The sequence below is a fragment of the Miniopterus natalensis genome, chromosome 6, assembly GCF_054644295.1.
Source record: "Miniopterus natalensis isolate mMinNat1 chromosome 6, mMinNat1.hap1, whole genome shotgun sequence".
Lineage (NCBI taxonomy): Eukaryota > Metazoa > Chordata > Mammalia > Chiroptera > Miniopteridae > Miniopterus > Miniopterus natalensis.
Window position 1 is genome coordinate 2495238 of NC_142086.1, and position 23205 is coordinate 2518442.

General features: G+C 54.3%; 1 protein-coding gene across 1 annotated transcript; it reads left to right on the forward strand.

The window, feature by feature from the left end:
* Positions 1–504: 504 nt before the first annotated feature.
* On the forward strand, positions 505–22599 carry HDAC11 (histone deacetylase 11; the record flags this gene model as incomplete). Its single annotated transcript, XM_016215644.2, has 9 exons — positions 505–691; positions 2939–3039; positions 14844–14960; positions 15906–15948; positions 17591–17667; positions 18591–18653; positions 19582–19678; positions 20464–20642; positions 20843–22599. Coding segments are annotated over 9 exons (1080 nt in total), but the record flags the coding sequence as incomplete, so codon positions are not given.
* Positions 22600–23205: the final 606 nt, after the last annotated feature.

A 23205-nucleotide genomic window follows, 5' to 3' on the forward strand; every position in this document is an offset into this window, starting at 1 on the left:
GGTCAGGTGCGGGTCCGGGGGCGGCGGGGGCGCTGGGCCGGGGGCGCGCCCCGCCGTTTCTCCGCAACCCGTCGGACGGGAGCCCGGCCTGGGCCGCCACCGGGCGGGGACACGCGACCGGCGCGGGTCCGAGCTCTGCCCGCGGCCCGCCGGCCTGCGGAGCCCGGCGGCGGCGGCGGCGGCGGCCCGCGGAGACCAGCGCGGCCGCCTCCCGGGCCCGGCCCTCGCGCCCGGCGCGCTCCGCTCAGCTGTCCGGGCGCCGTTCTCCGCCCTCGGACCCGGCGCAGGTTTTCCGGAGGGAGGCGGGCCCCGCCGCTCGGCGTCCCTGCTGCGCTGTGAAGCGAGGCGCGCAGGTCCTGCCCGGACGCCCGGGCCCCTCCGCCCCGCGGGCCCCGGGCCGGTGAGAGGCGGCGCCGCCTCCCGGGGGGCCCGCGGCCCTTTCTCCGCGGCCGAGGGAGCGCGCGGCCCGGCCCGGGGCGCGAGTGGAGACGCCTCCCGCGCTGAGACCGCCCCCGTCTGCTCTGCCCCCGGGCACACGGAAGGCCACACGCCACCCAGCTGTACCAGCCTGTGCCCGAGGCGCGCTGGCCCATCGTGTACTCGCCGCGCTACAACATAACCTTCCTGGGCCTGGAGAAGCTGCATCCCTTTGACGCGGGAAAATGGGGCAAGGTGATCAGCTTCCTGAAAGGTAGGGCAGCCCCCGGGTCCCACAGCGCCCCCTTACCTCCCCCGCCGCCCTTCCCTTGCGCAAGCTTCAGGCTCTGCCACCGCCAGCCTCACCCTCCGAGTGCCTTCCACGCACACTGTGGAAAGTCCTTCCAGCGCAGGCTTGAAAGCGTGATTCTGTCTCACACCTGCCCTGGCTCCCCAGCGCTGCGGTCCTAAGTCGCGTGGCTTCCCTTGGAAGCCCAGTAGAAAGGGAGCTAATTAATGATGGACACAGGAGGCTGGAGTTTGGAGGAATCCAGTGTCCATCCCCCACAAAGCCAGAGAGTCCAAGAAGAAGAGAACTTTTGCTCCATCCCCACTGATTATAAGTGGAGGAGACTGGGTCCCAGAAAAGTTAGGAAGCATGCCCACAGCCACAGAGCTACTAAATAGCAGAGAGGTGTCTGAAACTGGGAGCTCCAGGCTCCTACCCTTCATGGCTCATCCCACTGGGCAAGGTCAGGCTTGCACTGTTTGAACTGTGCTGTGGGAAATTCAGGCAACACTGCAGGCTAGTGCAAGGATATCTCCCTTGTTCCCTCTGTATCAAGGGTGCCCTAAGGGAAGTAGGAAGTGATACCCGAAACGTTACCTGGTGTAGGATGACTTGATCCTTCTGATCACACCGTGGAGAAAATCTCATTTGGGGGCTAGCCCATCTTTAACACTAAGCCCATCTCCCTTTTAACAAACCCAGAGCAAGCTTGAGGCTCTGCACCTTGCAGAAAATAGAGTCAAATTAGAGATTGATAACATTGTTTCTACTGTATTTGTTTTTTTATTTCTGGCTAACTTCTGTTTATGGCAAGTGATACTGATTTTCAGTTCGCAGGAGTGACTAGAGTGAGTATTCACAGAAAATTATAAGTAGAAAAGAATACAAGTCATGTGCAGTGATGTAAGAACTCTGGCAAAGTGAGCAGTGCCAGCCTGCCCTCACCTTGTAGTTCTCTTACCTTCCTGAACGTGGTCCTTCACGCTCTGTTTCCAGTCTGAGTTACTCCCCCCATTTCCCCTTCTTGGGCTTCTGTATCACCTAGTAGCCCAACAGAAGGGTTTCACCTAATAGCCTCACAGAAGGGTTCCTTGTCTCCCTCATCTGGAGCCAACAGTCCTCTTGAGTTACCCCCTTTATCCTATGAGGGTGTAGGTGGAAAGGAGGCAGAGGTCACATGGTGAATGAAGGGCCTTGGATGCCTCCAAGAAAAGAGCTGTCCCTTTGCCGGAAGACAGTAGGGAGCCATAGAATGTCCTGGGGTGGGGGTTAGGGAGAGTACCTGCTATATATGAAACTATATGTGGGAAATGTATGTAACTACTTGGTTTCTACCAGGGTTGGTTTCTAAGGGTAACTCTTTAAAACAGGTCCCCTAGATTCTGACCTTGTTTGTCCCTTTGACTTCCTTAGAACCTAGAGCATCATGGGCCTGTTCTCACTGTGCTTAGAGCACCTCATGCCCTTGGCCTCAGTTTCTTCTTTTGCAAAATGGAGCAAATCTCATCCGATGTATGTGAGGGCTGATGAAATACTGCAGGGTTTTCTAAACACTGGTCATTTGCAAACCGCTCTTGGGACCTTGCCCTCTCTTCATACCACCTGTTCCACTTTTACTTCATGTTTTTTATTGACTTAGCCTTTATTTTTAAAAACTTAAATAAATTTGTTTTAAAAGGGAACATATGTCATCTAAATGGGAAAAGCTGGTTTCACTTGCCATAAATAGAAAGTCATGGGAAATATAAATGCATTAAAAGCAAGAGTATAATTAGGTTCAGGCTGCTTACTGTTGCTGCAGGCTGTGAGACTGCTTTTGGGGATTAAAAAGGGAGATGGATCATGGGTCAGGCAGGTGTTAAAGAGAGGCTGCACCACACTGAGCCTCCCATGATGTCGTCAGAAGTGGAGGGAGCTTTTCTCACCTGAGAGTAAACATCATTGGCCCATGTGTCATCTGCCTCTGAAAGTTGTCCAGACAGACCTGAGCTCACCTCATGGCTTTCAGTGGCTTGGAAAGAATCTTTGTGTGCACAATGTCGGAAGTCCCCTGGCCTAAGGGCCTAGCCATTGTTCACACTGCCTGGGAGGTGGCCCATTGTCAGAATGCCCCTAAAACAGCAGTGCCCACTGGGGCAGGGCTGCCAGAGGCCAGGTCTGCAGCCTGGGGAGGGTCTGGGGCTGGCGGGGCCCTCCCGGCAGGGAAGCATGCTGCCCACTTTCTGGTTTCAGAAGAGAAGCTTCTGTCAGACGGCATGCTGGTAGAGGCACGGGAAGCCTCAGATGAGGACCTGCTGGTGGTGCACACGAGACGCTATCTCAACGAGCTGAAGGTACAAGGCCAGGGGCCTGGGGGCTGCCAGCCGGGAGGAGCAGCCAGGGGAGGGGCAGCTCAGCCTGGGAGAGCACAGCCTAGAGGGACTCAGTTCCTGTCCATCCTGCAGGGGAAGCAGGGGAGTGTGGTCCCCCAGAGAAGGGACAAAGTGTCATAAGCAGGCAGACACCAGGGATGGACTAGGCTGCTCCGGGGTAATGACCCCCGCCTCTGGGAGTATGAAAGCAGCAGTATCCATTGGTAGAAAGTGAAACTTTGCAGGGATTGGGGCTTCTGTAGTAGTGACTTTCAATCTGCTCTATGAACAGGCCTCAAAGGCCTCTGCTGAGAGGATGGGCAGGATAAGCCCGCCCCTGTCACCATCCAATCAGAGCTGTTCTATTTGGCCTATTTTTATATTGGACTGAAGTTTAAGGTTTTGTTCTAAGAACTTGTACTGCTAAACACTTGTTGAAAACTGTTGTGCTAAAAGTGCCAGGGCGCAGCAGGGGGCGTAGGAGGTCATGTGGGTATGGTGGTGTCTGAGTGACTTGGAAAGCTGCTGCCCTGCCCTAGCGGCTGGCTGCGACAGCCCGCTGTCTGCCTGGCAGGGCCAGAGAGCCCGCTTTAAAGCAAAACCAGAAATTCAGACTATTGAGTGACAGTTCCTAGTTTCTTACTGTGGCAGCTCATTTAAGATTTTAAATCCCACCTGCAGACCAAACTGGGCCCACAGGCTGCATGCTGTGAGCTCTTTCCAGAGGGCTCCGCAGCACTCCTCAGGGGCTGAGGCGTTCAGTCAGCTCCTGGTTCCCTTTGTGGGAGCAGAGGGGAGGCTGGGTGGGGTTGCACCAGAACTTGGTGCTGTTAGCCTGCCCTGGTGGGGTCAGGGATGCAACAGGTTCTCTGCCCCCAAGAGTGTGGGATCCCTATACACAATAAAACCTATATAATTTATTAACCAATGTCACCCCAATAAATTAAAAAAAAAAGACCCCAGGCTTCCCAGCTGGACTCATTTTATTTTTAGATATATCTTTATTGGTTTCAGAGAGAGGGAAGGGAAAGGAGGGGGAGAGAGAGAGAGAAACATCAATGATGAGACGGTCATTGATCAGCTGCCTCCTGCATGGCCCCCCCCGGGATTGAGCCTGCAACCTGGGCATGTGCCCTGACGGAGAATTGAACCTCGATCTCCTGGATCCTAGAGGTCGATGCTCAACCGCTGAGCCACACCCAGCTAGGCGCAGCTAGACTCATTTTAGACTAAGAACCATGGCAGATGCCAGAGGTCACCAGGCTCCTCCCCTCCATCAGGTGAAAAGCCTAGGCCCAGAAAGAGGGCACACCTGCTCGAGGTCACGTGGGAAGTCAGGCAGGCCTGGGGAGACCCCAGGTAAGGCATCCAGCTTGGTCTTCCCAGTTCTGGCCACAGCTGCTGCCCTCCCTTCTCCTAGACTCTGGCCTAGCTGTGAGAGTCCTAGATGGAGTCATGACAATGGTAACCTGTGAAAGAGTACCGGGAAGCGGCTGAAACCTGGCTCCTGTGAGAGAGGTGCGAGGCCTTGGCAGGAAGCCCAGCACTTGGCTGCCCTGGTTTCCTGGGGCTGGGATATGCATGGTCACAGTCCATGGGCCAGGGGGACAGGCCTGCCAGAGTCCAGAGAGTGAGGGCAGGGTATAGGGACAGGAGGCATTGAGTTGAGGCAGGAAGAAACCAGAACAGAGTGGGGCAAGGGTGGAGTGAGCGTGCCAGGGTAAGACTGACACTTCAGGGCTCCATCAATTGAGGGGCCCTTTAGGGTAACTATGTGGGGCCTACTACATGCTTGGCCTTGGACCCCTAAAAGCCTGAGGGTTGCTTACTATGTGATGATTAATAATTAAAGTATTAGCAGGTAGAGTCTGAAGTAGAAAACTGAGGTCAAGGGCCAAGGGAGAATTCAAATATCCAACTGAAAGGATTAACCAAGACGGTATGAATGAGTTACGTATTTGACTTGGAGCTCCCTGGCAACCAAAGCAGAAGGAGAAACGATGAATTGCATCGCGCCTCCTGAGGTGAAGAAGTGTTCAGTCATTTAGCAACCGTATCAAATACTGACCACGTACTAGGTGCAACAACAAGAATAAGCGGGGTTCCCCAGTGCCTGGCTTCTCATTTTCACTGTGGAAAACTGAAAATGAAGAAGTGACCACACCAAAGCGTTTCAGAGAGCACCAAGGGCGATGAACAGAGAAAAATAGTAAGGGCACCTGGGTGGAAATAAGCTCATTTAGACTGAGTGGTCAGGGAGGGCCTCCCGGAGGAGGTGAGGTCTGAGCTGAGACTAAGTAATGAGGAGTAGGTGACATAGGTGGAGCTTTGAAGAAGGAGTGCGCTAGCCCTGGCGAGTTTGGCTCGGTGGTCAGAGTGTCGGCCCTTGGCTGAAGGGTCCCGGGTTAGATTCTAGTCAAGGGTACATACCTCCGTTGCTGGCTGGACCCAGGCCCTGGTGGGGCACGTGCTGGAGGCAACCAGTCGATGTGTGTCTCTCACATCGCTGTTTCTCTGTCTCTCCCCCTCCCTTCCACTCTCTCTGAAAAGCAATGGAAAAATATCCTCAGGAGAATTAACAAACAAAGAAAAAAGAATGCTCCAGGACCCCAGACCTGGAGTGGGAAGAGCTTTGACCCCCTGAGGGGAGAAGGGTGATTGAGTGGCTAGGTGGAAAGACTGACCACCTCCCCAGGTGGTACATGGCATGCTCAGGGAGGCAGTGGTGTCAGGCTGCCCAGGGTCTGTAGGCTGTGGGATGTGGGAAGTTTGGGCTCTGTTCCAGGTGCTACAGAAGAGCAGTGTGTGCTGTGCCCTTCACGCTCAGGGGAGACCCACATCCCTTTCAGGCACTGTGTGGCGTCTAGGCGTCGCAGTGTAGGAACACCCCATTTGCCCTGCGGAGACATGCAATATTTCTTTTCTCATTTCTCTGCTGCGGGCACCTGGAGAGTTCCTGCAGGTTTCCCAGAGCTGCTCTTCCTTGGCTGTTCTGTGTGTGCTGTGGCACATCCACCCTCTCCCCTGTCCCACCTCCACTCTGCCCCCCACACCCATGTTTCGGGGTTCATGCCTGGCCTTGCACGGGTGTGGCCTTCAATGCTTACTAAACGGTACTGAGGACGATGCTGTAGCCTGATGTTTGACAGATGATATCCTTTCAGAGAAGCAAATGTCTCTTGAGCACCTCCTGTGTGCAAGGTTCGGAGGTGGCCCCGCTGAGGCTAGTGGTTGGGTTGGGCAGCCAGGGCTCTGCCTCCTGCTGACCACAGTAACAGTTTGCCGTGGGTGCTGCGTGCAGAGTTGACACCTCTCCTGGCCTGAGCTAGGCGGTGCTCCGGACATGTTTACACAGCAAGTGTTTAGTGAGCACCATGCTCTGTTCTGGATGCAGGGAGACAGGATGGAACAAAAAAGCCCAGATCTTCTGTTGAAGCTGGCATTTAGGTGGGGAGTCAGCTAATGACATTAAAATCAAGTCAATTATATAGTATGTTAGAAGGCGGGGTGGGTCATGGAAGATCTTATGAAGTGATTGTGAGCTGAGGGCAGTGAGGGAGTGGGCTATGTGGGCGTCCAGGAGGGCATTCCAAACAAGGGTGGGCAAGAGCAAAGGCCACGAGGCATGCTACCTCCGGGGTGTTGCAGCCACTGTGAGGAAGGCGGTGTGGCCGGATGGGAGGGAACGGGAGGGAGAGGGATAGGAGGCGGGGTCAGAAGCAGATGGGGCGGACCACACCCTGCTGTGGCTGTGCTGTGAGGGAGGTGGGAGCCGGGGAGCTACGTGATCTGATCTACGTTTTAACCGAGTGCTTGGCAGCTATGATAAGAACAGGCTGTCAGAGGGAAGCAGGGAGGAGGTGCAGGAGGAGGTGATCGCAGTAGTCCTTGGGAGAGACCCTGGGCTCTATGGCTAGGCTTCAAGCAGAGGCTGAAACCACATGATTTTCTGTTCAGGCTGAGTATGGGACATGCGAGAGAAAGAAGGCAAGGACACCTCAGAAATTTTTTTTTTTTAAAAATGTCTTTATTGATTTCAAAGAGAGAAAGGGAGAGGGAGAGACAGAGAGAAACATCAATAATGAGAGTCATGGATCGGCTGCCTCCTGCACGCCCCCCACTGGGGATCAAGCCCGCAACCCGGGCATGTGCCCTGACCAGGAATCGAACCGTGATCTCCGGGATCCTAGGTCGGCGCTCAACACCTGAGCCACGGTGGCTAGGCCACCTCAGAAATGTTGACCTGAGTCCCAGGAAGCCTGTGTGAGAATTGAGCCTAGTCACTGCCCCAGTGGCACTCGCAGCCTTCGGAGAAAGGGAAGCACCGTTTCCAGCATCAAGCACTGGAGGCAGATTCCAGGAGAGGCTCTGAGGAAATGGGACCCCCAAGGTCTCTGAGTCTCTCTTACTTTTCTCCCCTGAGGGGACCCCTCTCTCCTTTTTTTTTATTGTAGAATTCACATGACAAAATTAATCATTAGCCATTTTAAAGTTAAAATTTAGTGGCATTTAGTACATTTACAATGTGGTGCAGCCATCACCACTATCTAGTTCCAGAACATGTTCATCGCCCCCAAAAGATGGCCTGTGTGCCCCAAGCAGTGGCTCCCATTCCTCCCTCCCCGTGCTGGGGCCCCACCACCTTTCTGGATGTTTTGCATGAATACCTCTGGGCTTGGCTTCTTTCGCTGAGCAGTGTTTCAAGAATCACTTACCTTGTAGCATGTCAGCACCTCGCTGCTCGTCACGGCTGGACAGTGTCCATTGCGAGTGCACCACACGGTGTTTATCTGTTTATCAGCTGATGGGCATTTGAGCCGCTTCCAGCTTTGTCGTTTGTGCAGTGTTGCTATGAACATTTAAGCGCAAGTACCCGTTTGAGGACCTGTTTCCAATTATTTTGGTTGTATACCTAGGAGTGGAGTTGCTGAGTCACATGGTAATTCTCTTTAACTTTTTGAGGAATCACCAAAATGATTCCCACAGCAGCTGCACATTTTACATTTCTTTGTTTTTTTAATTTATTGATTTTAGAGAGAAAGTGGGGGGAGAGAGAAAGAGAGAAAAAAACGTGAATTTGTTGTATCCTGACTGGAGATCAAACCTATAACCTTGGTGTGTCAGGACAGTGCTCACCGACTGTGCTCCTCAGCCAGGGTCCATTTTACATTTCTAACGACTGCCAAGGGGTCCAACTTATCTGTAGCCTCCCCAACACTTATTTTCTGGATTGTTTTTGTTTTTGTGGCTAGTTTAGTGGGTGTGAAGTAGTATCTTATTTTGCTTATAATTTGCATTTCCATAGTGGTTAATAACATTAAGCACCTCTTCGTGTGCTTTTTAGCTGTTTATATATCTCGTTTGAAGAAATGCCTATTCAAGTCCATTTTGAAAATTCGGATATGTGTCTTTGTTGTTGAGTTGTAGTTCTTTATATGTTCTGGATATTATGTGATTTGCAAATAATGTTTTTGCCCATTCTGTAGGTTGTTTTTTCACTCTTTTGATAATGTCCTTTGATGCACAAAATTTCTAACTTTTGCTAAAGTTCAATTTATCTATTTTTTTCTTTTTGGGTTGTGCTCTCGGTATCTAAGATTGCATTGCCAATCCCAAGGTCATGAAGATTTTACCCAAACTGTGTTTTCTTCTAAGAGTTTATAGTTTTAGCTTCTCTTAGGCCTTTGGTCCATTTTGAGTTAATTTTTGTATGTAGGTGTGAGGTAAGCATCCAGCTTCGCTCTTCTGCATGTGCATGTCCAGCTCTCCCAGCACCACTTGTTAAAGAGATTGTTCCTTCTCTGTTGACTGGTTTTAGCACTCTTGTTGATATCAATTGGCTGTAGACGTATGGATTTATTTTTGGACTCTCAGTTCTATTAAATTGATCTGTATGTCCATCCTATGCCAATACCACACTGTTTGATTACCGAAGCTTTGTAGTAAGTTTTGAAATTGGGAATTGTGAGCCCTCTGACTTTGTTCTTTTTCAAGATCATTTTGGCTCTTCAGGGTCCCTTGAGATTCCATACAAATTACAGGATCAGCTTCTCTGTTTCTGCAAAAAGGGCCATTGAAATTTTGATAGGGATGGTGTTGAGTCTTCAGATGAATTTGGAGAGTATTGCCATCTTTCCAGTATTAGGTCAACCTGTGAACATGGGATTTTTTCCATTTATTTAGATGTTCTATAAGTTTTTTCATCAACAATGTTTTGTAATTTTCCATGTATAAGTCTTGTATCTTCTTGGTTAAATTTATTTCCAAGTATTTTAATTTTTGATGTTAATGTAAATGGAATTGCTTTCTTAATTTCCTTTTTGGATTTTGTTGTTGATGTATAGAAATACAACTGATTTTGTGTGCTGATCTTATGTCCTGCACTTAGCTGAATTTATTTCTTACGTTTAATTGGGGGTGTGTGTGTGTGTATTTATTCTTATTTCTTTTTTTTAAGTCATATATCCTTTATTTTAATTTTTTTTTGTAGAAAGATCCATTTTCTTTCTTTTTTATATATCTTTTATTGATTTCAGAGAGAGGAAAGGAGGGGGAGAGAGAGAGAGAAACATCAATGATGAGAGAGTCTTGATCGGCTGCAGCCCGCAACCCGGGCCTGTGCCCTGACCGGGAATCGAACCCCGATCACCTGGATCCTAGGTCGACGCTCAACCGCTGAGCCACGCCCGGCCGGGCAGTGTATTTATTCTTTAGGGTCTCCTATATAGAACATCATGCCATCTGTAAGTGGAGAGGAGCTCTACTCCTTCCTTTCCAATTTACAGGCATTTTGTTTTTATTTTCTAGTTGCTCTGGCTAAATCCAGTTGAATAGAAGTGGTAAAAGTGCCAAAAGCAGTCATCTTTGTCTTGTTCCTGATCTTAGGTGGGAGGTTTTCAGTCTTTTACTGTTGAGTATGATGCCAGCAGTAGGAGTGTGTGTGTGTGTGTGTGTGTGTGTGTGTGTGTGTGTGTGTGAGACAAATGTCCTTTGTCATGTTGAGGGAGTTCCCTTCTATTCCTAATTTGTTGATTGATTTTATGAAAGGGTGTTGGATTTCCTCAAAGCCTTTTTTTTTCACCATCTGAAATGATTGTGTGGGATTTTCCCCCCATTTGCTCCCACTTCCACTGCTGGAAAGTCCTGACCCAAACCAAATAGTAGGGGTTCCAGTGAGTTTCCAGCCGATGTTTTCCCTGAGAGCAGTTGTTGGTTTGGACCCCTGAGGGTGGGGGTCTGCCTGAGGAAATCGGGCAGCTGGAGAGCAGTGTCTTGCAGAGCTGTGGGATTCCCAAGAGGCTGTTAGGGCACGGAGACCCTGACATCTCACCAGGCGCTGGGATGGGCAAGCTTACAGGCCATGCCCTTTGGTGGGCTGTGGGCATCAGGCTGGGGTAAACCTCATAGATTCACTGTAGCTCATTCATTCATTTGTTCAGCACCACCCGAGGTCAAGTTCCCTAGAGTAGTGGTTCTCAAGTTTGCTTAAGCCTCAGATCCTCCGGAGGGCTTGTCACAACACAGATTGCTGGGCCCCACTCCCCAAGTTTCTGACTGGGGAGGTCTGGGGTGGGGCCTGAGAATGTGCATGTCTAACAAGCCCTCAGGTGCCCTTGATGCTGCTGGTCCAGGAAACACACTTGGTGAAGCATAGCCCTAGGAGCAGACCTACAGCAGAAATTCACCCCCGGGTGAGGTCTCAGGTGAGGCCTGTGAGAGGGCGGGAGGCAGAGGAGGCAGGGGAAGAAGCTGGGCACACACATGGGTTCACCAGAAGTGTGGCCTCAGCCTGATCCCAGGGGGGTTGCTTGTGCAGTGCGCGCTCTTAGGAGCAGCAGTCCAGGCTCTTACAGGCTCTCCTGGGATGGGACAGGTGAGGTGGCCTCCTTGAGAGAGGGTGTAGGTAGGGATCTGGGGGAGCATTGACAGCATGTGCAACAAGCACCTACTGTGTGCCAGGCACCATTCTCAGCATTGCCTGTACAGCAGGGAACAAGTGTGTGCCTGCCCTCCTAGAGTTGACATCCTTCTGGGAGAGACAGATAACAACAGAGGTATTGTTATTGTCAGGTAGAGTCCAGTGCTGTGTAGAAAGCTGAAGCAAAGGCAGGGGTGGCCAGGGCCAGGTTGGGGGGCTCTAGGTTGGGAGGTGCAAACAGGCCTCTGCAGTGGCTCCGAGTCCTCCCTCCAGGCCCTATCTGAGAGGGGCTTCTGCGTTGGACAGAGGCCCAGCACATAGAGGGCCATGCCCAGGTCATGTTGTGGTGGCAGAGCCCAGTTAGACCAGCTTGGCTCTGAGGAAGACTTAGGAACTCTGTCCCTGTCCTGCTCCCATCAGCCTGTCCGTCCATGCCCTTGCCTGGGGCCAGGCTGTCAGAGGGCCTGCCCTGCTAGCAGACCTGGGCGGTCCCACCACAGCCTGCTGCACCTCCCAGATAGAGTATATGTTCCTGGCATTGGAGCATCTACCCCCCACCCCCCAGTCTGCCCCACTCCCTCCACTTATTTTTCACCCTGGCCACTGATGCTTTTTTCTAGAGTATCTATATCCCACAGAACTTTCTGCAGCGATGAGAATGTTCTATAAAGGCTCTGTCCAATCCAGTTGTCATAGCCACATGTGGCTACTAAGCACTTAAAATGCGGCTAGTGTAACTGAAGAACAAATTTTAATTTAAAAAAATTAAAAATGTTTTTAATTAACTTAAAATTATACGCAAGTAGCCATGTGTGGCTGGCAGCTACTGGATTGGGCAGTCCAGATCTAGAACATCAGTAGGCTACACCACCGCCTCTCACGCGACATAGCTGGCTGAGAAGGCTGCGTGCCCAGCCCTGTCTTCCATGGCCAGAAGTCGAGAAACACTGACAGATGGGCGCCTTCTCCTGTGGGAGCTGGTCCCCTTGGCTGGATCCCATGTGTGCTGTGCCTGGATGTTTGGCCCATGTAAAATGCAGTCTCTAGCTCAGAGGTCCCCGGGCTGTCCCACACGACTGCAGCATGTGAAGATCAGTACAGTGTGGGTTATATGAAAGGCCGAGTGGGCAGGCGGAGCTTTGTGGTCAGGAAGTTTGAGAAACAGGGTGAGGCAAAGTTAGAGGGGATTCTGTAGCAGGACTTCTCAGTGCCTTTAACACGCAGCATGGGCTGTGAGCTCCAGGAGGTGGGCACATAGGAGGACTTCCCAAACTCACTGATGGGGTGCCGTTGTGCTAGCCTGTTGCTGTGGAATACTCCTAGAGAAATGCTATCTCATGGTTTTGTGTCCAGAGCGCACCCCTCAGGAGGCTGGGGTATGGCTTCATCCCCTTTCAGCCTCTGCCCTCTGCTGGCTTGCTGAGGGAGGGGCAGTCACATAACGTGTTTCTTCAGCGGGTCATCTGTGTACTCATTTATTCACAGAAAGCAGTGCTTCCAGGCCTTCCATTTGCCAGGCCTGTGTTGGGCAGTGGGATTGGTGTGATGAACAGGTGGAGCTGGCCACCCTGTTCTTTCTGGGTCTGTCCCCCACCACACGTGCATATGTGCATACTGTTACGCCTGCAGGAATCCCCAGTTTGGGCGTGGTGAAGAAAGAAATTTTATTCAGTGCAAACAGCCCAGTTGTGATACAGCATGGCTGTGAGTGGGCCCTGGGGCGAGGCAGCCCTCAGCTCTGCTCTGCCCCTGGGTAGTCTGCTTCAGCCCAGCCCTGACACGTCTTCAGTCTGGTGGAAGGGAAAGTGCGCTCAGGAGCCAGAGGGGAGCCAATTTCATACAGATACATCCCTGCTTCTGGTCAGTCCATTCTCCCCCATACCTATATGAGGACTCCAGATCCTCAGTTTGGTCCAAAAGGCACTGTCCTGATTGATTAAAGTTGAGTTGAGCTGATTGGTGGGAGAAAATACTGATGGATATAGGTGTGCAGATCCAATTGGACAGGGAGAGCCTCGGTCCTATTGGTTAAAATACAATTCCAGCTCTCCTTGCGGACAAGTAATGCAGGTCCTGTGGGCACTGCTCTCAGGTGCCTTCGCTGGAGTGAGGGAGCAGAGCGAGCTTCCCCAGCCTTCAGCTGTTACCAGCCGTGTACACCTGGGTGGGTGACTGTACAGGTGCTCAGTAGCAGTGTGGGCAACCGGACAGAATGTCTCCCCTTGGCCGGTGGCCTGAGCCACAGTGGCCCCTTTGGGGGCTGACTTGGGTCTTGTCCTGCCCTCCTGCCCCGGCCTCTCGTGGGTGCCACCCCCTCCCCACCCCTTCCTGGCTCTTTCCAGGCACATGCTTTTTCTGCAGGCCTCTCCAGACCTGAATCTCTAGATCTCTCCTGGTTGGTGATCACTGAGGCCACGCTTCCCAGTTCTCTCTCACTGGAGGCCTTGGCAGTCTTACTGCCTTACTTTGCTCACTCCTTCCTGAAACCTCTGTGTCTGGCCTCCTGAGTACCTCTGCCCCCCGCCCCCCACACACACACTCCCCATCACCCCTCTGGTCTCAGGACAGCCCTTTTTGCCCCAGTGGGCTCCAACCTGGACTCTGCCCTTCATGTCAGAGCCCTGGAGTTCTGACCTGCATCCTGAACCTCTGTCCATCTGTCCCCCCATGCCTTCTGTTGACCGTCCCCATCTCACCTGCCCCAGACCCTCATGGTCTCTCACTCCTCCCTGGGGCTGCTATTCTCATTCCCCTAACTGGTCCTCCTGCTACAACCACAGCAGCGTGGGGAGCACAGTCTGAGGCCCCACTGCTCTGACAGGCCTGAGAGCCTCTGCTGCAGACCAGCCCTCCGTGTCCAGTTGTACTCAACTTGCGCTGAACATGGACTCGCTTCTCCTCTGCCAGCAGTAATTTTTTTACCTGGACCCTGCAGCTGAGTGACTCTTGTTCACCTTTAGTCTCTGCTTTCATGTCACCACCTCCAGAAGGCCTGTCTGCCCCCCGCCCCCATCAGACCCTTTTCTTCATCCCAAAGCTTGTCACACTGCATATGAGTACTTCCACTAGGCTGCAAGCATCCTGACATGAGGACAGAACCAGCCTCCACCTCGGGGCCTGGCGCCAGGCAGGCCCTTAATAAACATTTACAAAGCACCCTGGTCCCCTCCGAGTCTCTGCCTGGTCAGTGGGAGCAGGGAGCATGGGCCTAGGTGCATTCTCAGCCAGGCACAGGGTCTGGAGGCATGGATGTTTGCCCAGGGCCCTGGAGGGCCCAGAAAAAGCTGTGTCCTGATCTTAGTGCAAATGCCTTTTAGGTGGCCCAGTCCTCCTGCCTCAGCAGCCAGAGAGGAGGCAGGACTCTACTTTTGAAAGGTCCAGTTCCCAGTGGATGAAAGAGCCATACATACTGTGCTGGGGAGCAGGGCCCCTGGGTTCCCAGACCTGGCTCTGTCCGTGACACACTGTGTGACCTTGGAAAGAAAGCTCCTCCCTGCTGGGGCCCGCAGTGTCCCCTTCTGTACAGTGGGAGGGCTGGGCCAGCTCTGGGTCTGTGCGTCTGTAAGCTGTTGTCCTCCTCAGCTCTTGTTTTGGACACAGGAGGGCAGCCGAGGGCTTTGGAGCGCTGAGGAATGTGGCTGGCGGAGCTTTAAGAAAAGGTGCTGTGTAAGGCGTTACTGAGCAGAGCCTGGTGGGGGCCAGCCTGGCGGTGGTGGGGACTTGTTTCTTACCAAAGTAACTGCACCTGGCCCAGAGTTCACCCAGGGCACTTTGAAACTGGCACTAGAGGAAACCTAATTTCCCAGCTACTGCCTCTGAGCTCTGGGCATGGCAGTGGGAGGCCAATGGCCTATGTCTCTTTCCACAGTGGTCCTTTGCTGTCGCTACCATCACAGAAATCCCCCCTGTCATCTTTCTCCCCAACTTCCTTGTGCAGAGGAAGGTGCTGAAGCCCCTTCGGACCCAGACAGGAGGAACCATAATGGTAGGTGGGGAGGCAGGTGGGACACAGGGCTGGGCTGGGGACCCCCACACCTGGCTCCTTCCCACCTCTGGGCCTCCGCCCACCCTGCGCTCTCCATCTGGAATGCCCTCCTCCCACTTAGTAGTTGGACAAAATCCTAAGTGTTCCTCAAGGCCCAGCAGCAGTGACTCTCCCTCAAAGCCTTGCCCATCCAGGACATTAGGCTTGTTCCTTTCCCAGGAATGTCCACTGAGTTACCGTATTTGCTGGTATGTAAGATCTACCCCATCCCCCAGAGGTATGTCCTAAAACGATCACTCCAGTGTACTCAAGTTTAAGAACCAGACCCCCATGACTTTAATGATGGGTGGCACGCCCCTCATCCCCATCAGGGGTGGGATGAAGAACACTCCCCCACGTAGGTTTCATGTCCTGTGTGTAGTTTTCTTTAAAATTAGCCAGAGTCTGCCGAGTTGATTGGAGGTAGAGAAACACTTCAGATATCTGTGTACGATACCTGATTCAGACCTGGTAAATGCCTATTGATCCCTATCGTTTTCTTTTTAGCTTGCAAATTTGTATCTCTTTTTAGTTTATTACATAATTACTACCCACCCCCAAAACATTGGTTTCCTGTGGCTTCAGTATTCAGTCTACTGTGTTTCTATGAGCAAAAACTTGTCTCTTTCCCTTAGAAAGCCACAGTAAAGTCATTGTCAGCTTATGTGTGATCATAAGTACTTAACTTTTATTTATTCCAGTTTCCTCACAACATTGCACTGCACATCCTATATGCCACCCAACCTGGTGCTTGCTCCTGGGACTGAGTTTGCCAGGGGATGGGTGCCTCCTATAGCTCATCCCCACTTCAAAGCTGGCTAGAAATAGTGTTTATGGGACGAGTGAGTGAGGGAGTGAGTGAAGGAGAGGGCTGCCTGTGCTCTTCACCCTGTGCTTGTCTCCCAGGCGGGGAAGCTGGCAGTGGAACGAGGCTGGGCCATCAATGTGGGTGAGTGTCCTGCCTGGGGGAGCTGGCCTGTCAGGGCCTGGGGCTGGGAGGGCCAGGAGGAACCTGGAGGAGGCAGCTGAGAGTTCAGAGGTTCTGGTGCCTGGGAGCGACCGTCCAGTGTCTCCATCTGGCATGGAATCCTTGTCTAAAAGAGTTCTCCAGATTGCTCCCCAGCCCTGCCTTTGCATACTTCCAGCAGTGGGAAGCTCACGCTCTCCCAGGAAGCCTGTGCCATCCCCTGGACAGCTCTGCATGGGGCTGGAACCTGCAGAGTTTTAGAGACTCCCCCCAAAGACTCCATCAACCTCTTGAGGCCCAGGACAGCCTGCAGGTCATGTCACATGGGTAGCCAGGCCCAGGATCAATATCACTTCATCCTCAGGGGCCTTGAAGGCCAGCATTCCCCAGTCCCTTGGACTCCCTGACAAGACTGGCTCATGGGAGGGCTCACCCATGTCTTCCTCAACCCTGCCTTGTCCCTCAGAAAGGCTCAGCACGTCCCGGGTTGTGAAGCCCTGTTCTGTCCAGCCTCTTATCTGAGCTGGGTGTTACTGTTCAGTTCGATGACATTGATGAGAACATGGACATCGAGAGAGGCCTCGTGGCTTGCTCAGAGCCCCATAACTGCCTCCCCCCACCCCCCTCCTGGACTGTGAGCACTGCAAGACCAAGGGCTGGCTCTTTTCCATCTTGGTGTGGCCAGGTGCCCATCATCTGGCAACCACGATGTTGTGAGACTCTGCTAAACAAATGAATGAGTGACACATGCCATGTGTTTCTACAGGGTTCCCAAGAGGACTCAGGAAGGCCCTTCCCCCATGGAAGATATCATGGCCTGATAGAGGTTAAGAGCCTGGGTCCTGATCTAGCCTTGGTTTGAATCTTGGTTCTGCCATTAGCTAGCTGTGTGACCCAGGACAAGTTGCTGACCCTCTCTGAGCCTCAGGTCTTTAATCTGTAAAATGGAGATGGTGATAATAATGCTGCCTGCTAGGGCTGTAGAGAGGCTTCAGCGAGCTCAGTGCTTGGTTAGCAGTTCACTGTTGTCTGTTTTCGCATCATTATGATCCAATGACAGCCTCTTGGGTGGTGGAAGAGGCAAGTCCCTGTGTCTGTGGGGCCTGGCCTCACACTGCCAGGTGAGGCAGTTATTGGGCTCAACTTCAGAAGCCCTGCAGCTCAGGTTCTTGTAGGGGTTGCAGGGGAATGTGCACCATGGGCACCGAGGCTCTGAGGCTGTGTCTCGGGTGAGGACCCAGTCTCCAGGGCCCTTGCCATTGCCATGGGCAGGCATGACCAGCAGAGGGTGCCCTGCCTTCTACCATCCAGCAGAATCTGGGTGTTCCTGAGGTAAATCTGCCACCATAGCCCCACCACCCTTTTCTGGCAGGAGGACTCACATGTGGGCAGGCCCAGCTCTATGGAGACTTACTGTGTTGGGAAGGATGAGCTCCCGTCCCCTAAGGGGATGCGTGGGCATGGGAGCTGACCTGCTGGGATACCCGAAGAGGTCTCTTTGTATAGCACAGGTGGCTGTGATGGCTGCTCTTCCTGGGAGCTGACAGGGAGGGCACGTGGGAGGGTGGGGGCAGGAGGGGGTCTAGCTCTTGAGCCTGACCTCTCCGTGGCTGCCCTTCCACAGGTGGCGGCTTCCATCACTGCTCCAGCGACCGGGGCGGGGGCTTCTGCGCCTATGCGGACATCACGCTCGCCATCAAGGTGTGTAGGAGAGCATGTGGGGCTCAGCTCCAAGAGCCCTCCCTGGATCCCCTTGCCACTCCCAGCTTTGTGTTCTCACCCCACAGGATAGAGAAGGGAAGCGAGGCTTGGGGGAGGAAGGTCCCCGCATCGCTCAGCCGGGCTTGGCTCAAACCCAGATCTGCCCCTCTCCTCTGTGTTGCCTTCAACAATGGCAGGAGCCTGGGGGGCAGCATGTATATTAACAGTGTAGGAAGGGCAAGGGAGATGGAAATAAGGGTCACAATATACTGATGGCATTTACTGCAGGCTCAAGCTTGTGCCAGTCCTTGTTCTCCGTGGCTCACCTCAGTGAATCCTCACATTACAGATGGGGAAACTGAGGCCCAGAGAGGTGAGGTCACACAGTCAGAGGCACAGAGCTGGCCTTGGCCTCTGTGTTGGTCAGACCCCTGAGCTCCCCGACCACTCTGCGCCTGGCCTTGGGCTGGGCGTCAGGAACACAGACTAATGGTGGGATGGGGGCAGGTCCACAGACCCTGCCATTCAGAGAGGCCTTGGAGGGTGGAGGGAGGGGAGGAGGGCTTCCTAGAGGAGCAGGCATGAGGATACGACCTTGTAGGAAGGCGAAGATTGTAGAATGAAGTTCCAGCCACCACACATCTCCCTAGGTTCCCTGGGCCAGCCTCACTCCCCTGCTCACCTCCTGACTTCTGGCCCTTCAGGGCCCAGCCCAGGCCCCTGCCTCCAGGCAGGCTTCCCTGACCATACACACGTGCTTCTCTAGAGCTGCACAGCTCTCCTGGGCATATGATGTCTTTGCCGGTCCTGACAGTCCACAAGCATGTATGGCCTCCTGCCGTGGCCCCTCACCAGCTGAGTCCCCAAGGGGCTATGTCTGGCCTGTGTGGGACCTCACATCTCCCCTCTCCTCCCATGGGCAGTTTCTGTTTGAGCGAGTGGAGGGCATCTCCAGGGCCACCATTGTTGATCTCGATGCCCATCAGGTAAGTGCCCTGTGGGGCTGGGGTCCCATGGGCCCCCTCTCAGCCCCCCTGTGTGTACTCCCATCAGCATCTGTCATGCAGCCTGTTCTGTGGGACACGCTCCTGGGAGCATTCCTGAGCCCCAAGGCAGACCCCTGCCCCCTTCGTCCTGCTCAGCCTCTCCTGCTGCCACCCTCTCTGTGTGGAGACTGCAGGCCGGAGGCCCAGGGTCTGCCTTCCTCCCTCTGCCCCTTGGCCCCGCCAGGGTGGCTGGTCCTCTTCAGTGCGCCTGTGAAACCTGAGTGTCCTCCCTCCCTTCTCCTGACTGCCTCCCTAACGGGGCGAAGAGCCCTGTCTGGCAGTGCAGTTCTTGTGTCTAAGCCCCTCAGTGGCCCCCCAGCCAGTGCGCGGTGCCCAGGGGCACTGTGGACCTGCTCCTCGGGAACATGCTCACCGGGTTCAGGGCTGCTCAGCCACTGCAGGGTAAAGCATCAGGACTACTGGCAACTCAGATCTGGCTCCTCTGGTCCGAGATACAGCGGGGCATCCGGTGGGCTCTTGAAGGCCCCTCCCCCGCCTCTGCTGCTGTGACTTGTGATGGTCCCGCCCTGCTTCGGTCACGGGGCACTGAGCTCCTTAACCACAGGAGTACAGCCCTTTACAGTTCATGTTTCACATCCCTGATCCGAGCCAATTCTGCCACAGCCTTGAGAGGGTAGGGGCCAGGATTCCTGCCTTGTTTCCTAGAGAAGAAACAGGGCTGGAGCTCGCTCAAGGTCATGCTGGAAGGTCATGGGGCCAGATTTTGAGGTTGAATCCCAGCTTTGTCACCTAAGCCATGAGACCCTCTGCTGCAGGGAGAAACCACACTGCCCAGGCCCAGGGGGTGGTGGGTCCTGGCTTTTCCAAGGGCACCTGCCTGCAAGTGGCTCCCATATTCTCCCTGCAGGGCAATGGGCATGAGCGGGACTTCATGGACGACCAGCGTGTGTACATCATGGACGTCTACAACCGCCACATCTACCCTGGGGACCGCTTTGCCAAGCGTAAGCTGCCCGCCACCCCTGGGTCCTGACTCACTCTTGCTTGGATGGGGCTCTCTCTCCTGAGTATTTCCTGTGTGCTGGGCCTTGCAAAGTGGGAGTTGTTCCCATTGGACAGATGAGGAAGCAGACCCAAGGAAATCACATGACCCGCCCAAGATTGCATTCTCTGTCTGATACACATCTGGGTGGGTCCTTACATTGGGGGACCTCAGAAGGCTAGAAATGGACTCCTGGGTATTCATCTGCCTGGTAGAGCACAGGGAATGACCAAAGGAAATGAGGGAAAATAAGATGAATAGGATAGCAGAAAGCAGTTCAAATGTAATTGTCGGTAAAACATGCAGGCAGGTTCAGCTACCAGTCTAAAGGCAGCGGTGTTCGGGTGAGCTATGAAAGCGTGGGCACCTGCCCACTGTGGGTAGGGACCTTTATGCTGGGAGGGCAGTGAGTGCTGTGGGCACTCGGCTGCTGATGTGCCCAAGGGGCCAGTTTCCGAACTGAATCTTGAGTGTGCTGGATTTGAACATAAGGGCACAGCATGGTGTCCCGCGTCTGGGTGTCCCTGTGTTTTATCTGCAGGTCCCCTTCTCTCCTTTGGGTCCCTTTTTGTAGCTCTTGGTGCTCTTTTTTGCTCTGTTTTGAGTGAAATGAGAGGCCGAGCAGTCCTAGAGTCAGACTATTTTCTAGTCCTGCCTTGGGCACTGACAGGGACCCAAGCAATCTTTGCCCTCTTGAGCCTCAATTTCCCGTCTCTGCACATGGGGGTATCGGTGTGTTCCTCTCAGAGGCCATCAGGCGGAAGGTGGAGCTGGAGTGGGGCACAGAGGATGACGAATACCTGGATAAGGTGGAGAGGAACCTCAAGAAAGCCCTTCAGGAGCATCCTGCCGATGTGGTGGTGTACAATGCCGGCACAGACATCCTTGAGGGGGACCGCCTCGGGGGACTGTCCATCAGCCCACAGGTACATCCTGACCTGGGGCAGGGGAGGGTCTGCTCTGCAGACTGAGCTGCAGGGGGACACAGAGGTGGCCACATAGGTACTTCTGATATCAGGGAGGGGGGGTGGAAACAGCAGCAGGCCATGCAAGGCTAGACCTGCAGCAGAACCCCGATGCCACAAGGATCGAGGCCTACCTGAGCTAGCCTTCCCAACCTCCACAGGGCATCGTGAAGCGGGATGAGCTGGTGTTCCGGGTGGCCCGGGCCTGCCAGGTGCCCATCCTCATGGTGACCTCGGGCGGCTACCAGAAGCGCACGGCCCGAATCATCGCTGACTCCATCCTTAATTTGTATGGCCTGGGTCTCATCGGGCCAGAGTCACCCAGCATCTCAGGGCAGAGCTCAGACACGCCTCTGCTAGCCCAGGAGCTGCCCTGACCGCACTGCCCTTCTGACGGCTTCCTGCCTGCATCCCATCCTGCCCACTCCGCAGTGCTTCTCCTTTTCTAACCACATGAGGTGGGGGACAGCTGCCAGGGGCCCTGAGGGGCCTGGGGTTTGTCCCTGCCCAGGCCCACCTTAGGGGCCTGGCACGCAGCTCCTCCAGCCTCCCCACTGGATGTTGGAGGGTCTCCAGGCCCCTATTTGGTAGGAACAGAAGGCATTCCCAGGAAGACAGCACATGGGGTCACAGGTCTGACTGGGCCCTGTGGAAGCAGGCAGCTCACCCAAGGAGAGGGGAAGGCAGGTGAGGCTCTGGGGGCTGCAGGTAGGGCCCCCAGGGGTCAGGGTCTCCCGTTTTCAAAAATGTCAGACCAAGCAAACTTCCATCTCTGCAATGGTTGGGCCTCCCACCTCTTAAGTCATTCGATGTGCTTCCGTTCTTGTCTCAGGCAGGGCCTGAAGAGCTGGGGGCAACAATGTGGGTGGGACTGAGAGCCGGCTACTGAAGCCAGGCCTAGGGGTGAGGGCTGAGTTCCTGGCCAGCAGGCAGGAGCCTTGGTTTTCAATGTGAGCAGTGGCAGGGAAGGGGGTGCAGGTAGGTTTTCCCATCTAGCATTCATTCCCTCAGTAATGCAAGGGCTGGACCTGCTCTCTCAGAGCCCCTCAGTGATGTGTGAAGAGGAGACCTGAGGAGCCCCATCTCTGCTTCCATGGGTCCCTCCTGTTCAGGGAGGGGCAGTGGGGAAGAACACTTGGCTCAGCGCCTTGGCACTGGTGGCGTCACGGGGCTGCTGACCCCAGTGGGGAGGGCAGAGGAGGAGGCTGGGGCAAGAAGTCTCAGGGCTGGTGGCCAAGCCAGGCACTGCAGGCACTGAGGCCCCAGGGAGGGACCAGTCACTGGTGAGCCAGGCCCGGGTTTCTGGAGGGAGGGCAAAGGGTCTCCGTCCAGGCCTATAGTTTGTAAGGGAAGGGGCTGGGGCAGGGCCCTGGGTGGGGCTACAGCCTCCACTGGCTTCACCCAAATCTCCCTGGGCCCTGATCACACTGTCCAGGGTCCTGAGTGGGCCCTCACCTTGTCCTCAGCTCTAGTAGGAAGGGGACACCTAGGTCCCCGGGAAGCTGGGCTGGGGGAGAGTCCACTCCTCCATGCCCGGGTGTGTTCTCAGTGGACAGAGGTGGGGCCGGAGACGCCTCTGAATCCCAGAGCAGCTCCACTCATGGGACTGTGCATTTCCCTATGGGGCTGCTCTTGCAACCTCCCACTTTCTCCCTCCCACTCCCTCTCTGGAGGGGGTGAGGGGGTGGTAAAAGTTCCAAGATCACAAACTCAGAAATGCTGACCTCCTGGACAAGACCTGAGCATTAACCACGCCCGTGGACCCTCCTCCCCGCCGTCCTCGTTGGTGTCTCGGTGTCTGACTTGAGGTCCCTAACTTCCCTTCTCCGGTGGTCCTGTGACACCTGGGGAAGGCTGCGATGCCGCTTCTCACTGTAGAGCTGTGTGTAGAGAACCATAAAGGCTCTTCTTGACTGGCCCTCGTCACTGTGTGTTCTTGAGATGAAGAATCCCTCCCTCCTATGAATTCAAGGAAATAAACATTTTAAATGCCTGTAGCACGAGGCCTGACATGGGACAGCTGCCCAAGAAATGATAGTACTTGATTCTAAATCCTATGAAGTAGGTCATTGTTCCCATTTCATAGATGAGACAGCTGAGACTCAGAGCCCTGTAACGCAAACCACACATCTAGTGAGTCGTAGAGCCAGATCTGAACCTAGTTCTGCTGGATTCCAGAGTCTGTATCAGCTGCCTCAAATTAGGCGGGGTGGAGCTGGAGCTGCGGGCAGGGGTCATGGCTCTCCAGACAGGAGGGCCCAGGGTCTGGGCAAGTGTGGGGTGGGAAGGCAGGCGCGGCTGGGCTGTGATGGTGGCTCTGCAGCGTGGGAGGCAGCGGGCTCGGGGGGTGTGAGGGTGGGGAACAGGGGGTGCTCCAGCAGGGCGGGGGGGGCAGGTGCTGCGGCGGGCTGGGGGTGTGAGGGTGGGGAGCAGGGGGTGCTCCAGCAGGGCGGGGGGGGCAGGTGCTGCGGCGGGCTGGGGGTGTGTGAGGGTGGGGAGCAGGGGGTGCTCCAGCAGGGCAGCG